This window comes from Rana temporaria, chromosome 6 (assembly GCF_905171775.1).
Source record: "Rana temporaria chromosome 6, aRanTem1.1, whole genome shotgun sequence".
NCBI lineage: Eukaryota > Metazoa > Chordata > Amphibia > Anura > Ranidae > Rana > Rana temporaria.
The window spans coordinates 223,040,917-223,057,748 of NC_053494.1; the positions used below are offsets into that span (position 1 = coordinate 223,040,917).

Here is a 16,832-nt window from a genome sequence, read left to right on the forward strand (position 1 = left end):
CCTGGCACAGGGAGGATAGAGAGGAGGGCAGCCTGGCACAGAGAGGATAGAGAGGAGGACAGCCTGGCACAGGGAGGATAGAGAGGAGGGCAGCCTGGCACAGAGAGGATAGAGAGGAGGACAGCCTGGCACAGAGAGGATAGAGAGGAGGATAGCCTGGCACAGAGAGGAGGACAGCCTGGCACAGAGAGGAGGACAGCCTGGCACAGGGAGGAGAGAGAGGAGTATAGCCTGGTACAGGGAGGAGGACAGCCTGGCACAGAGAGGAGGACAGCCTGGCACAGGGAGGAGAGAGAGGAGTATAGCCTGGTACAGGGAGAAGGACAGCCTGGCACAGAGAGGATAGCCTGGCACAGAGAGGAGAGAGAAGTGGGCAGCCTGGCACAGAGAGGAGGATAGCCTGGCACAGATATTAGGTGGAGCAGCAGAGACAGTCTTAGACAGAGTGAGAGGAACTTCTAAAGCAGATCTAATGTCTAGTAAAGGAGTTCTGGGAAAACCGGGATATGATATTGGGGAGGAGGGATTTCCTGATCAGGAGGAAGAGGAGAAATTCATGGACAGGGGGCACCCCATCCTGGTGAGAACTTTACCTTCAGAGAAAAATTTATCACTAAAACTGATGAGATATTTTGGATCCAATTCGAAGTCTGGCGGAGGAGAGTGCGAAGTGACCCGAGTGGATGGACAGACATACTGCGCCGTCTTCCAGAATCAGGATGGTGAGTCCCGTTATCTGCCACCATAGATGTTACCAAAATGAACTTCCTGACATCACATATCAAGGATCGGAATTTTCGATGGAAAAAAGTCAGACGGAATTTTTTCATCGGTATATTCCGAACGTGTGTACGCCCCATCGGACTTTTTCATTCGGAAATTCCAACAGACTTAGAAAGAGAACACGTTCTCTTTTTTTCCGACGGAAAAAAATTCTGTCGGAAATTCTGTTCGTCTGTATGGAATTCAGACGGAGAAAAAAACACGCATGCTCGGAAACAATTCAACGCATGCTCGGAAGCATTGAGCCATCTCCCAAGATTCTGTGTACACAGACCACTTTAAGGCTAATCTTGTCTGAGCATGTACTAATTAAAACAATCATGCAGGGCACAGCATCAGGTATATTTTAATGGTTGCTACACCAACAATACTGGCTCTAGTTTTCTACAGTTCCCATCTCCCTCTCACCCTCTGGGGGTAAAGAAATCTACTCTATTAGCTGGATTCAGAGACAGTTACGCCGGCGTATCAGTAGATACGCCGTCGTAACTCTGAATCTACGCCGTCGTAAATTTAAGCGTATTCTGGAAACCAGATACGCTTAAATTAGGCTAAGATACGAGCGGCGTAAGTCTCCTACGCCGTCGTATCTTAGGGTGCAATATTTACGCTGGCCGCTAGGTGGCGCTTCCGTTGAGTTCGGCGTAGAATATGCAAATGAGCAAGATCCGCCGATTCACGAACGTACGTACGCCCGTCGCAATTAGTTACGCCGTTTACGGAAGAGATACGCCGGCGTAAAGATAAAACTGCTCCCTAGGTGGCGCAGCACATGCAAGGTATGGACGTCGGAACAAGCCTATCTTTTTACGTCGTTTGCGCAAGTCGTACGCGAATAGGGCTGTGCATAAGTTACGTTCACGTCACAGGCATTGAGCCGACGTATCTTAGGCATTCTATCCGACGCACTGGGATTCTTTCACGAACGGCGCATGCGCCGTTCGTAAAAAACTTCAAATACGTGGGGTCACACTAAATTTCAATAAAACACGCCCACATCATCCACATTTGCATTAGGCGGGCTTACGCCGGACCACATACGCTACGCCGCCGTAACTTAGGGCGCAAGTTCATTATGAATACGGAACTTGCGCCAAAAGTTACGGCGGCGTAACGTATCTGAGATACGTTACGCCTGCAGAATTTTATGCCGGGCCATCTGAATCTAGCCCTCTATATCTAAAGGTAGGTGGGTGGGTGTTTGTCACATCCTCCATGTTTCCCTCCTTGTTGGGTGCCTAGAAAGGGTCACATGAGAGGCCGACCCCGGGGTGGGTTCTTCTGGGCTACCTTAGGAATCTTGTACAGGGTCACTTTACTACCCATGGGGTATCTTTGCTTTGTGCCATCTTCATCAATGCCCAAGGCTGAGGCTGCTGTGGTGGCATACTCGACCTTAAGGTGGGCCTCTGAATTTAGAGAGAACATTGACACTGTTCTCCTGTTAACACTCAGGTCCTCGTGACAATGTAGACCTTCTCTGTGATCTGCATTTAGGAGGGACGTGTCTACATCCCCCTGTCTGGCGTTTTGCACTACTATGCCCCAGCAGCGGAGTGCGTCCTGCTGTGTGCCCTGCTCGGACTCCGAACTCTTGAACCTTCATCCCTCTGTACAGGATGGGAACCTCTGATGGCAGAAGGAGGGCCGACAACATCTCCCTCGCTGCTAGAGGCCATTACACCTATAATGCCTCGTACACACGGCTGGACTTTTGACCGTGCAAAAGTTTGTTGGAAGTCCGACGGAAAGACAGAGAACAGGTTCTCAATCTAAGGTCCGTCGAACTTCCGAGAAAAAAAGTCCGATGGAGGCTGCACACGGCCGGACTCTCCAAGGAAAAAAAGCCTGTCTGACTTTTTTTCTCTGAAAGTCCGGTCGTGTGTACGAGGCATTAGAGGTTCACACTACCGTCAGGCTGCTTGTTACGCTTCCATTACACTTGGCAACTACTTATGGCTCCACATTACTCCATTCCACATTGCTGCCTTCATACCCCCAAAAATGAAACTTCTGCTTTTCCGGTTGCCCCCCCTTCCGGTGTTACATTTGGCACCTTTCAGGGGGAAGGGGGGACCAAATACCTGTCTAATTCAGGTATTTGGTCCCACTTCTGGTGATAGATCGGTGCAGATTCCGCGACGATCTATGCCATGTCTGGCTCCTCCCCCCCATGTCTTCTGGGAGACACACAGGTCCCAGAAGACGGCAGGGACCAATGAGGACACAACTTGCGCATACGCAGTAGGGGACCAGGCTGTGAAGCCGCAAGGCCTCACTTTCTGATTCCCTTACTGAAGATGCCAGCGCCTGCACCTGGAGCCGAGGGACATATCAGCTTTGGGTGAGGACATCGCTGGCGCGCTGGACAGGTAAGTCTCCTAATATTAAAAGTCAGCAGCTGCGGACCTCCACTTTAAGACCCACTCGGTGAACTATAGCGTTACTTGTGACACACCTCATTAGTAACTTCAGACCAGGAAGTGACAATGGTTCGATATTATTGTGACGGGAGTCACTTTGGGTGGGGGGCTTGTGGAACCCAACTTACCTTGGAGAGTTATGAAATCTCCTTGTTTAGCTCCCCCGGCCCCTCCTATGTGCAAGTCAGCCTGTGTCTATTAGGGGCACAGGGTGACCGAGAGCCCCAGTCTGATCTACACTAAGCAGACTCGCTGTACAATAAGGTGACCAGATTTTTAATATGAAATCCGGGGACATATTTTTTCTTTACTAGTAATGGAGGCAATCAGCGACTCTCTGCCCTCACAGCCTCTCAAGTCTTACTCTTTGGGCCCCAGCTACTACTGGATGGGGAGCGGAGGAAGATCACTCCACCAGGGAAGGCGAGGAGATCGGCAGGTGGCTGGCCGGGATTTGAGCCAAGGCAGAACACAATGCGTGCGGAGCTGAATGGGCATGCGCCCTGAAACTGAAGAAATATTCCCTCCACTCCGACCAGCACACGATCATCAGAAAGGGGCACAGATAATGGGAAAAATACAACCCCCCTATGCTAGTAGGCACGGCGGAGCGGGGGGGGGGGGCTTTGTAATTAAAAAAAATATATATTTTAATTCTGCACTGATTTTCTTTGAAATTGCCCCTGCCCCCTATTAAATCCAATCTGGGGACAAAACCAGGGACAGACTTGGTCCGGGGACAGTGTCCTCAATCAGGGGACTGTCTCCTGAAACTGGGGATGTCTGGTCACCCTATTGTACAACCACACCGGGCTCAGCATTTCATGTGACCCATGTTATCCTGGGTCTTATATGTGTGGTTTGTGATAAAAGAATGAAGGGGCTCTTTCACTTGGGACAGTAATTTTCCTGAACAATATCCCTCAAGAAATATATGAAGATAAATAAATTCCACCTTTCTGACTGCTGGAATATTGTATGAGGTCTCATAAACTATTGTAGACTTTTTACTAGATTGTTTGAGGTGTGGCTGTATCCCATTGTTCTATTGTTTCTATCTGCCTTGGGAGCAACCTATTATGGGATGAAATTTGTGTTTCTAGCATGTAGACTGGGGGCAGGGTCGAGGGAGGGGGGGGGGATTTCTCTAACAGCAGTCCCTGCTGATGAGATGGTCTACTGCAAAGAAGGGGGGATTGTCCCCTGAGTGTATATCTCTTTATGCCTGTGTTTGAATAAAGAGTCTTATGTTTCCACCCTACACTGATGTCTCGACAAGTGACTGGGTGGGCTAAGGGACCTTGGCTTGTGCTGTACCGGACAAAGGAAGCTTTTACGGCAGATATACTCTTCTTGAGTACTGGGGTCCGTGACATTAGTGGCAGCGGTGGGATTGTGCTTCCTGGCTATGAACACGTCCAAACCACCACCAGGATCCAAGGTCGGTATAGTAGACTTTGGTCGTCTCAGAGCAGATATGGCATCAGAGTTGCAAGGGCTGCTGCGGAGAGCCCTTTCAGCAATCTCTAGGACTGTGTCTGCGGATCAGTACCTGGAGATCAGGCAGCAGATTTGGGTGCAGGTCGGGCTTGGAGCCCTCCAGGTCGCTGGTACACACCAGGGCAAGTGCTTTGCAACCCCAGGGCAATGGGCCAGTGACCAAGGGGAGTTGCGGATGCCATTCCTGGGAGAGCGGCCCCAGGAGCAATGCGTGTCTGAGTTGGACAGGCTGATCCAGCAGAAGATAGAGCTGAACAATCGATATCGGGCTCTGCAATGACACGCAGAGCGGGAATATTTAGGGGAGACAACAGAATGTTCTTCGGAGGAATATGACTTTGGTGGCCCTGGATTGCTGTGGGAGATCCTTACAGATGGTTTTGTATTTGGCGATGAAGGGGAACCTACCCTTGAGGACCTGCGAGAATACAGAGGCTATACTTGGTCTTGCAGGGGTCTCAGAGTATAAACTGAAAAGGGCATACAAGGAACTGCTAGAACTCACAGCTTGCCAGAGGATTAGCAGCGGAAACTCCATAGATGAAGTGCTGATAACAGGGCAGAGCTCTGCTAACCTCTGCCCAGCACCGATAGCATCTTCTGGGTTCCATGGAGATGATGAACCTCTATCCCCAGACACCAGTTCCAGAGACTGGAGATTTAATGGACTTTCCTGCTGAGGAGGAACAACTTAGTGAGCCTCCAGCAGAAGAGCTGGCATCAGGGCCAAACATCACTGAGCTCTGCCCAGCACCAGTAACATCTTCTTCGTTCTACGGACAGGAGATAGTGAACCTCTATCCACAGACACCAGTTCCAGAGACTGGGGATTTAATAGAGTTTTCTGCTGAGGAGGAACAAGCCTGTGAGCCTTCAGCAGAAGAGCTGGTATCAGAGCATGGCGCTGTTGACCTCTGCACACAACAATCAACTCTGCAGGAGCTCCAGGGAAAGAATGCAATCAGCACCTCACAACTGCAGCTTGAGCTGATATCGGGGGATGGGACTGTGGTCTCCACTGACAGCAACCCAGCAAAAGGGCATGCAACAGGGCAGAGGTCGGCCTCTGCCCTCAACTAAGAGAAGATGGGAGTTCCTGTGGTAGTGGATGGGGCTTCGGTCTCCTCTGACACAACCTCAGAAAAAAGGCCAGGCATTGGGACAGGAGGACGTCAGCCTTGCACTGCAAACATTGGGGGATTTTCATCTAGCAAAAGTGGATGGGACTTCAGTCTCCACCTGTATACCCCAGGGATGCTGGGCAGTTGGCCCAGATCCCCAAAATATGATGGAGTGAGCCCAGCCACCCTATCTTCTCTCCGGCAGCTGAAAGGACTCCAGTGGGAAAAATCAGTCTGCACTTCTTCCCAGCAGTGGGTATGTCCTACGAGAGAGGCAGAGGCTGGCTGGGTGAGTAACACTCTGTTTGGGACAATGTTTTTGGGGTACTGTGTGTTTACGGGCATTGGGGGGCTGGAACTACGGACTAACTTCGAAGTCAACCAGTTTGGGGTCTCCTTCTGTGTTAGTCTTCTGCCAAAAGGGGAGATGTGTGACAGGGGGTAAGTTTGGGTGGGGGGCTTGTGGAATCCAGCTTACCTTAGAGAGCTCTGGAAACTCCTTGTCCAGCTCCCCCGTCCCTTCTATGTAAAAGTCACCCTGTGCCTATTAGGGGCACAGGGTGACCAAGAATCCCAGTCGGGTCTAGCACTAACCCACCTCAACGTACAACCACGCGGAACTCTGCATTTCGTGTTACCCCTGTTATCCAGGGTCCTATATGTGTGGTTTGTGTTGAAAGAATGAAGAGGTTCTTTCACTTTGAACAGTAATATTTCTGAACAATATCCCTCAAGAAATATATGAAGATAAAGGTGAAGTACAAGCAACTATAGTTCTTCAGAGGCATACTCCAGGGCTGGTATCTTCCGGGCGAACCCCCAGGTTCAGATGAGTTTACATCAGTGGCGGTGCTTCCATAGTGGGCACAGGAGCGCCGCCCCCTCTCTCATGCACCCGTCACTCAACAATCGATAGATTTATGCTTCGCATGAATCTATGTTTTGACGCCGCTGCCGCCCCCTATTCAGTTGCCCGACCCCTTGTCAAAGTGCCGTCCATCTGAATTACAGTGGTGGGTGTGTTTTGGAAGTACCTGAAATAATATGCAAAGTGGTCGGACGGAAGCTTCAGAATGGCAAAATATGTTTTTATTACAAATTATGTGAGCGGACTGCAGTTCCTTTTTAAATATTAATTGTAACGGTCACCACCGTTTACGATAATCCATTCCATCGCCCCACGACAGCTTATCCGACACTCCAACCATCCAACAGACATGATCCATTCCCCCAGAATTAAGACAAGACAAGCTCTGTTCTTTTTGAGTCAAACGAATGAATGCTATAATGGTATCTTAGCTCTCTTATATACAGTACAGACATTTTACAGTAATCAAAAGAACAAAGACACACTCCACCCACACATCACACAATGGGGCTTCAATCACATTCTTTTAGATAATGACATTCAGAGGAGTTAATTATCCCCCAGACGTCCTGTCTCCGACAATAAGTGATTCACCTGCATAATACACATTCCTATGTCTGACGTTTTGGCACCGGTCTAACATAATTAACATTAATTACTAATCAGTATCCAGACAGCCTGTCTCTGCATACAGCTTGACAAGTCACATTCCACATCTTATACTTTTCACACAAAACAGTGTTATTAGCATTCATAATGAAAGGTCTTAGAAGCTAGGCTGAATTAACACCTAAAAGCTAGACATCTGACCTTTACAGACTTAATTAGTACAATAGACACAAACAGTATTAGCATCACACAATGGACAATAGAATGTAATCACCGCAAGCCCCATCACTATAGCCAGGTAAGGTAGCTGGAGGTGATGTAACATCAATTAACATCTCAACAGTCTATTGACCTGTTGTGGGTCAGCATGAAATCACCTGTAATATGTCCAGATCTCCTTCAATACATGAATTATCAGTAATGTCCCATCTCATGTCATTTATAATTATCATTTCTCAGTCACCCTATGCCCAAAAAGGGCACAGGGTGACCCTAGACCCAAGAGTCATTAGTGACGCTGGCACAGGAGTACCCCACATCCTTCAAAGGTCTCTGGGTGTCACAGGTCATTCTGTTACACTAATAGTTAAAAAAAATAAGAAAGAAAAATAATAGCTAAAAGAAGAAGGAGAGGAAGCCAATAATTACGGCTGATTGGGGGAAGGTAAGTATTAGTAACTGGGAACAAAGTCTATAAAACAAAAATGACTGGTATGCCGCGTGCACACGGGTCGGAATTTCCGACAACAAATGTTCGATGGGAGCGTGTTGTCGGAAATTTTGGCTGTGTGTCGGCTCCATCGGACATTTTCTGTCGGAATTTCCGACAACAAAAATTGGAGAGCTGGTTCTGAAATTTTCCGACAACAAAATACGTTCTCGTAAATTCCGATCTTGCGTGGACAATTCCGACGTACAAAATTCCACGCATGCTCTGAATCAAGCACGAGACGGAAGAGCTCGGCCTGGTAAAACTAGCGTTGGTAATGGAGATCGCACGTTCATCACGCTGTAACGGACTGAAAAGCGCGAATCGTCTCTCACCAAACTTTTACTGACTGGTATTGAACTTCCCTTTAACCACTTGAGACCCGCGCTATTGACAAAAGACGTCAACAGCGCGGCTCTCAAGTGCCAACTGGACGTCTTTGGACGTCTTTTTAAAAGCATTACCCTGCGTGCGCCTCTGGGGGGCGCGCAGCGGGTAAACACTGTCCCGGTGCATCGCTGGGGAGCCGATGCCCGTGCCTGGCGGCCCCGATGTCCGCCGGGTACACGCGATCGGCGGTTACACAGCAGGGACGTGGAGCTCTGTGTGTAATGATGGTGTGTAAACACAGAGCTCCACATCCTGTGAGAGGAGAGGAGACCGATCTGTGTCCCTTGTACATAGAGACACAGCATCGGTCACCTCCCCCAGTCACCCCCCTCCCCCCCACACAGTTAGAACACACCCAGTCTACACATTTAACCCCTTCCTCACCCCCCCTAGTGTTAACCCCTTCACTGCCAGTCACATTTATACAGTAATTAGTGCATATTTATAGCACTGATCGCTGTATAAATGTGAATGGTCCCAAATTTGTGTCGAAAGTGTCCGATACGTCGGCCGCAATATCGCAGTCCCAATAAAAATCGCAGATCGCTGCCATTAATAATTAAAAAAAAATAATATAAAAAAATCATAATTCTGTTCCCCATTTTGTAGGCGCTATAACTTTTGCGCAAACCAGTTGCTTATTACGATTTTTTTTTTTTTTTACAAAAATACGTTGAAAAATACGTATCGGCCTTAACTGAGAAAAAAAATATTTTTTTTTAAAAAAAATTGGGATATTTATTATAGCAACAAGTAAAAAAAACAATATTTTTTTTAAAATTGTCGCTCTTTTTTTGTTTATAGCGCAAAAAAGAAAAACCGCAGAGGTGATCAAATACCACCAAAAGAAATCTCTATTTGTGGGGAAAAAAGGACGTCAATTTTGTTTGAGAGCCACGTCGCACGACCGCGCAAATGTCAGTTAAAGCGACGCAGTGCCGGAAGCTGAAATTTCACCTGGGCACGAAGGGGGTTTATGTGCCCAGTAAGCAAGTGGTTAATAGTGCCGTCGTACGTCACCGGCGTTCTTGGCGTTCGGAATTTCCGACAACATTTGTGTGGCCGTTTGTATGCGAGACAAGTTTGAGCCGACATTCCATCGGAATTTGTTGTGGGAATTTCCGATCGTCTGTACGCGGCAGTAGAGTTGCTTTGACTGGCATCTCTTGCAGATGAGAGGACTGGCAGAGTAAATACAATGTAACAATAATGTTCTTCTGTAATATTTTTCTTTTGAACTCGGATCAGACAATGTTGCGGTGGAGTTTGCTTATCTGGGGAAATCACAGCGATTGAAAGATGTCGGCCAGCAGGAGTCAGTATGACCCCCAAGATGCTGTGAAATGATTGGACCGCCTCCTGTCAGTGGGACACGTTTAGCGTTTTACCGATTTATCTTTCCTTCTCACAGATCAGAGAAGAGTTCTGGGAAGAGGGAACCATGTCATAGAGGTCACTGTGCCGGTGACGGTTCATGATATCGGAAGAGGAGATCTTGCCAGGATCCGGCAGTTGTCCGGCGATGAAGAGAGACTGAAGGCGTTGCAGCGATTGGCTGTCAGTGCTGAAAATTCGGCCTCTCGTCTGCCAGATCAGGTGAGCATCAAAGATTCACTACCAATATCAAATATAAAGAGGAATAATATGACATGTAGTGCACTGTGGGGGCTGAGATATGGCAGCCTCCTATGCTGGGACTTGTAGTGCCCTCTGGGGGGCTGAGATATGGCAGCCTCCTATGCTGGGACTTGTAGTGCACTCTGGGGGGCTGAGATATGACAGCCTCCTATGCTGGGACTTGTAGTGCACTGAGGGGACTGAGATATGACAGCCTCCTATGCTGGGACTTGTAGTGCCCTCTGGGGGGCTGAGATATGACAGCCTCCTATGCTGGGACTTGTAGTGCCTTAGACTGTGGGGGGGACTGAGGAATCCTCATTCCGCAACTGAGGGAACGTTACGTGCCGTATTCTTAAAAGAAAGTTGCGGCGGCGTAGCGTAAATAGGCCGGCGTAAGCCCGCCTAATTGAAATTGTGAAGAGGTGGGCGTGTGTTATGTAAATTAACCCTGACCCGACGTGATTGACGTTTTTCCCGAACGGCGCATGCGCCGTTCATGGAATTACCCAGTGTGCATTGCTCCAAAGTACGCCGCATTCACGGACGACTTACGCAAACGACGTAAATTTTTCAAATTTCGTTGCGGGAACGACGGCCATACTTAACATTGGTGCGCCGCATGTATGCAACCATATAGCAGGGGTAACTTTACGCCGGGAAAAGCCTAACGTAAACAGCGTAAATGTACTGCGTCGGCCGGGCGTACGTTCGTGAATTCGCGTATCTAGCTGATTTACATAGTCTAGGCGTAAATCAGCGTACACGCCCCTAGCGGCCAGCGTAAATATGCAGTTAAGATCCGACGGCGTAAGAGACTTACGCCGTTCGGATCTAATATAAATCTATGCGTAACTGATTTTATGAATCAGGCGCATAGATACGACCGGCTCAGACTCAGAGATACGACGGCGTATCTCCTCTGTGAATCTGGCCCAATATTTTTTACTTTTTGTTATAATAATATTCCAATTTTTTTTTTCCTCAGTTTAGGCCAATACGTATTCTTCTACATATTTTTGTTAAAAAAAAATCACAATAAGCTTTTATTGATTGGTTTGCGCAAAAGTTATAGCGCCTACAAAATAGGGGATAGATTTGTGATTTTTTTTTTAATGTTTTATTTTTACTAGTAATGGCGGCGATCTGCGTTTTTTTTTTTTTGTCAGGCCGGTGATATTGCGGCGGACGTATCGGACACTTTGGACACTATTTTGGGACCATTCACATTTATACAGCGATTAGTGCTATAAAACTGCACTGATTACTGTATAAATGTGACTGGCAGGGAAGGGGATAACACTAGGGGGGTGAGGAAGGGGTTAAATGTGTTCCCTGGGAGTGATTCTTACTGTGGGGGGAGGGGACTGACTGGGGGAGGTGAGAGATCTGTGTTCCTATGTACAAGGGACACAGATCGGTCTCCTCTCTCCCTGACAGGACGTGGAGCTCTGTGTTTACACCCATCATTACACTCAGAGCTCCACTTTCCTGCTGTCACTGCCGATCGCTGCACGCCCCCAGCGGCGCACGTGGGGAATGCACATAAAAGGACGTTCACCCGGCAGTTGAGCGCTGCGCTGTGGACGTCTTTCGTCTACAGCGCGGGTCTCAAGTGGGTAAGAGGGATGTAGATGATACTCGATGTTTACTTAAAGCGGTTGTATACCTCACTTGCACATTTTTACCTACAGGTAAGTCTACAAGTCCTATAATTGGGATTACCTGTACGTTTTAGGAGATAGTCACCTGACATCAGCGGAGCATTCTCTCTGAAGGTCTGGCGGATGCTGCCGGAAATTCAGAGCTTCTTGCTGGAACAAAGACTCCCACGCACGTGCGCGGGAGTGACGTCATTGCGGTTCCGGCCACTCACAGCGCCAGACCCGGAACAAACGCCAGGGGAACATGTCAGCCCCCTCAGCGGTGACCAGGAGGCGGTGTGGGAGCTTCGTTCTAAGGTGAGTATTTCATAATGAGCTAGTATGCCGTGCATACTAGCTCATTATGCCTTTGCCTTACAGGGTTGTTGTTTTTTTTTTTCATTTAGGACATACTGTACAACCGCTTTAATCAAGTAGGACAGATCGGCATAATGTAAATAATCTTATCAATATACAGGGCTTTTTTTCAGGGGGAACTTGGGTAAACTCAGTTCCACCACCTCTGGCTCAGACCCTTTGGTGCCTGATCACCACAATCACTTGTAAACACAGAAGTCCGGTTTCTGTGTTTACAAGTGACAGCTCTGCACTCTTTGTGCGACCCCCCTGAACTCTACACTCTGTGTGCGACCCCCCCTGAGCTCTGCACTCTGTGTGCGACCCCCCCTGAACTCTGCACTCTGTGTGCGACCCCCCCTGAACTCTGCACTCTGTGTGCGACCCCCCCTGAACTCTGCACTCTGTGTGTGACCCCCCTGAACTCTGCACTCTGTGTGCGACCCCCCTGAACTCTGCACGCGACCCCATGAACTCTGCACTCTGTGTGCGACCCCCCCTGAGCTCTGCACTCTGTGTGCGACCCCCCTGAACTCTGCACTCTGTGTGTGACCCCCCTGAACTCTGCACTCTGTGTGCGAGCCCCCTGAACTCTGCACGCGACCCCATGAACTCTGCACTCTGTGTGCGACCCCCCCTGAACTCTGCACTCTGTGTGCGACCCCCCTGAACTCTGCACGCGACCCCATGAACTCTGCACTCTGTGTGCGACCCCCCCTGAGCTCTGCACTCTGTGTGCGACCCCCCTGTACTCTGCACTCTGTGTGCGACCCCCCTGAACTCTGCACTCTGTGTGCGACCCCCCTGAACTCTGCACTCTGTGTGCGACCCCCCCCCTGAACTCTGCACTCTGTGTGCGACCCCCCCTGAACTCTGCACTCTGTGTGCGACCCCCCGAACTCTGCACTCTGTGTGCGACCCCCCTGAACTCTGCACTCTGTGTGCAACCCCCCCTGAACTCTGCACTCTGTGTGCGACCCCCCCTGAACTCTGCACTCTGTGTGCAACCCCCCCTGAACTCTGCACTCTGTATGTAACCCCCCTGAACTCTGCACTCTGTGTGTGACCCCCCTGAACTCTGCACTCTGTATGTAATGCAATCCTGGTATTTAATGCCCCTTTAAGACCCTCCTACTGTTTGTGAAATCTGAACGGGGTCGTGGTTGAGTTCCTGCACCTATTTTCTGAGAAAAAAAGCTCTGTCAATATGTGTTAGGATTTAAAAAATGTACATTTTGCCGAAGGTGCCAAATTCAAGCCAATGCCAGCTGTTATCATTCACATCTCCCTTCCCTCTCTGTATCAGGAAATCATAGAATATCATAGAATTATTGATAGGCTTTTTGCTGTTACAACTTCATGTAGCAGTCCAAACATCCCGAAAAACTCATGCGCAGCACAGCTCCCCTCCTCAAAACCAGCACTAAACATTTATGTGTAACTTACATGAAACAAGTGAGGACAACACAAAATGGAGCAAGCACTGCTTCCCTCAGCGGGCTCACACATGGCATACTCGGCTGGCTACAGCACAAGTATTGCGAGACTTGCCCTAGCCTCTATAGCTCACTACGCACGCACCGGAAAACCCCAGCCGCTCCTGCCGACCTGACCATATGACCATTGTGCGCAGGCGCCACTCGCTGCAGTCATACGCCTGAAGCCTTACCGAGCTCAGGAGCGGAGAGCGCACGCGCGCCAGCAAAATCTCATGTTCCCGGTGCATTGCCACGAAATGAGATTTGCCATCGGATGAGATGGTCCGCCTCCATCACATCCTATTGGCTCACTCCTGTCACGTGACATATTTAAACGTCAAGTATCGACGCAAACATCAGTCTCAGCTAGGCTATCATAGGGAGAGGATCTCCTCTCCCTGTGATAGCTGAAGCTGCACGGAGCTGGTGCACGGAGCTATTTGCGTAGTGCTGCGCCTGCGCACTACTACTTTACCTGCACCCGATGCTCTACTTTCTGTTCCCCGTTCCCTGAGCCTTAACGGGGGACGGGGAGTAGAGCTGCAGGCGCGGGGTGTAGTTAGCACTGGCGGGAGGCACGCTGACAGCGCTATCGGGCATTGGGATCCTGATAGCGCTGTGGATCTATCGCGCTCGCGGGGAGGCATGACAGCGCTATCGGGCAGAGGGATCCCGATATCGCTGTAGATCCCGAAGTGACATTGTAATAAAGGAGAACATTTATTAGCCTAGTAAATGTATGAGCTTCTGTGGCCCGATTCCGCTCTCGGAATCGGGCCACAGAGGCCATGTGAGCTCCGTGCACCAGCTCCGTGCAGCTTCAGCTATCACAGGGAGAGGAGATCCTCTCGCTATGATAGCCTAGCTGAGACTGATGTTCGCGTCGATACTTGACGTTTAAATATGTCACGTGACAGGAGTGAGCCAATAGGATGTGATGGAGGCGGACCATCTCATCCGATGGCAAATCTCATTTCGTGGCAATGCACCTGCCACAGGGACGGGGAGGCTGCGTGTTGCTGAATGTACGTGTGCCCACCTCGCATGGCGCTTGGGCGCAGTGCACCCGCCCAGGATCGGCCCTGGAGATGGGGCATAGGTTGTTAAGATTGGTGGGGGTCCAGTGAGGGCTTTTTAAGTATGGGGGTGACTAGCGCATGTTTTAGAGAGTTTGGGAAAATGCCACAAGAGAGGGAGAGGTTGAAAATGTGAGTTAGAGAGTGTAGAATCGAGTCAGAGGGTGAGCGTAAAGTTACCCCAATTTTTTATATTATACAAACAAATTAGGCTAACTTTACATTTTTTTTTTTTATTCATGAAAGTGTTTTTTTTTCAAGTTGTCCCAGGTGAAGACGTTCTTAGAGAAGGCCGACCATAAACCCGCAGACCACAAACCCGCAGACCATAAACCTTCAGACCACAAACCCGCAGACCATAAACCTTCAGACTATAAACCTTCAGACCACAAACCCGCTCGCCCTCCCAGGCCTGTGACTATCTCCACCAGCAATATGAAGACGGAGATCGAGGTAGACACCAGACACATGGATATCCTGAAGAAATTAAAGCACCGGGAGATCTCTGACATTGAGAAGAAGTACAATGTGATGATAGAAGAAAACAAGAAAAATGTCAGCTCCCTTGTCACCTTCAGATCCCTGAATGCCCCCCCTGACCTTTCACCCCACGCCTCTCACAGCTTCATCACCCTTCTGCAGAAAACTTTCTTTAATATCGAAAGAAAAGAAATCAGCGTGAAGCCGGAATTCACGGAGGAGAGAGTGAGTCTGGTGCAGAAACAGCTGATGATGGCGGGAATAGACATTGTGATGGAATATTCCAAAGGCACTTTGCTCCTCATCGGTGATCCCGTCCATGTCGCTTTTGCTGAGGAGAAACTCAATGGCATGTAACCAGCAATAAATGTCTTCACACTACTACAATCTACACCAGGGGTGTCCAACCTGCGGCCATTGATTATTGATTGATTATTTTTTTTAAATGTTTGTAAAAATGCGTTTACACTTAGTGAACACACGTGGCCAAAGAAAAATGTGACAGGGTCTCTTTTCTGGACTTTTCTACATTTTATCTTCTTCTACTCTCACAATCACGCCTAATGCCGCGTACACACGACCGTTTTTTTTTTGTTGGGAAAAAATGACGTTTTTAACGGTCTAGAAAATGACGTTTTTTTCAACCCTATCATTAAAACGACGTTGCCTACACACGATCGTGAAAAAAAAAATGCTCTAGCAAAGCGCGGTGACGTACAACACGTACGGCGGCACTATAAAGGGGAAGTTCCATGCGGATGGCGCCACCCTTGAGGCTGCTTTAGCTGATTCCATGTTAGTAAAAGACGATTCGCGGTTTTCTGTCTGTTACAGCGTGATGAATGTGCGATCTCCATTACGAGCGCTAGTTTTACCAGAACGAGCGCTCCCGTCTCATAACTTGCTTCTGAGCATTCGCGGTTTTTTTCACGTCGTTAAAGCCCACACACGACCATTTTTTACGACGTTAAAAACAACGTGAAAAATTCGTCATTTTTTACAACCCGAAAAATGGTTGTGTGTACGCGGCATTAGTCATGTCATCAGTTTTCGGCAGCACCGAGATTTATGAGCGACTATTTTCAAGGATGAAGCACGCGAAGGGGAAAATTAGAACCCAAATATCTGATGAGCACCCTGAGAGTTCATCGAAAATCGCTCCTCCATCCAACCAACCAGATATTGATGCGTTAGCTCATCACCAACAATGTCAGATATCGCACTTGTTCTATGTTCCCTCAATAAAAAATACAGTGGAACCTCGGTTTAAGAGTAACTTGGTTTGAGAGCGTTTTGATTTGCGAGCAACTGTTCTTTTTAAATTCTGACTCGGTTTGCGAGACGAGGAGAATTCAAGCTAAATAGGCCTGCAGTACCTCATTTGGCCTGAGGTACGGGGGTGCAGGAAACAAGCCAAACTGTCCTCGGGCCTTTTCGGCGATCTTTGGCGCCCCCCCCCCCCACCTCTGGCCGCATTCGGTACTGCATCCCATTGAAGTCAATGCGGAACAAATTATTTTCGTTTCCATTGACTTCAATGGGGAAACTCGCTTTGATATGCAAGTACTTTGGATTACAAGCATTCTCCTGGAACGGATTATTCTCGTAATCCGAGGCTACACTGTATTACAAAAAAATGAAGTTTTGTTCTTCTGATTGGTCACTTATCAATATTAGTGATCAGGAACTGGTCATCTGCCTGACTTTTTCTGCTCATCAGTTCTCCTTATTGTTGGTGGGGTAGATTCAGTAAGCAATTGCGTCTGCGTAACCATAGT

At 48.6% G+C, this 16,832-nt stretch overlaps 1 protein-coding gene across 1 annotated transcript; it reads left to right on the forward strand.

Moving 5' to 3' along the window:
• Positions 1 to 226: 226 nt before the first annotated feature.
• On the forward strand, positions 227 to 15,561 carry LOC120944314. The gene is made up of 3 exons (XM_040358349.1): positions 227 to 722; positions 9,815 to 9,999; positions 14,836 to 15,561. The coding sequence occupies exons 1-3, from the start codon at positions 473 to 475 to the stop codon at positions 15,409 to 15,411; spliced, it is 1,011 nt and encodes a 336-aa protein (XP_040214283.1). The 5' UTR covers positions 227 to 472; the 3' UTR covers positions 15,412 to 15,561.
• The last annotated feature ends 1,271 nt before the right edge of the window (positions 15,562 to 16,832 follow it).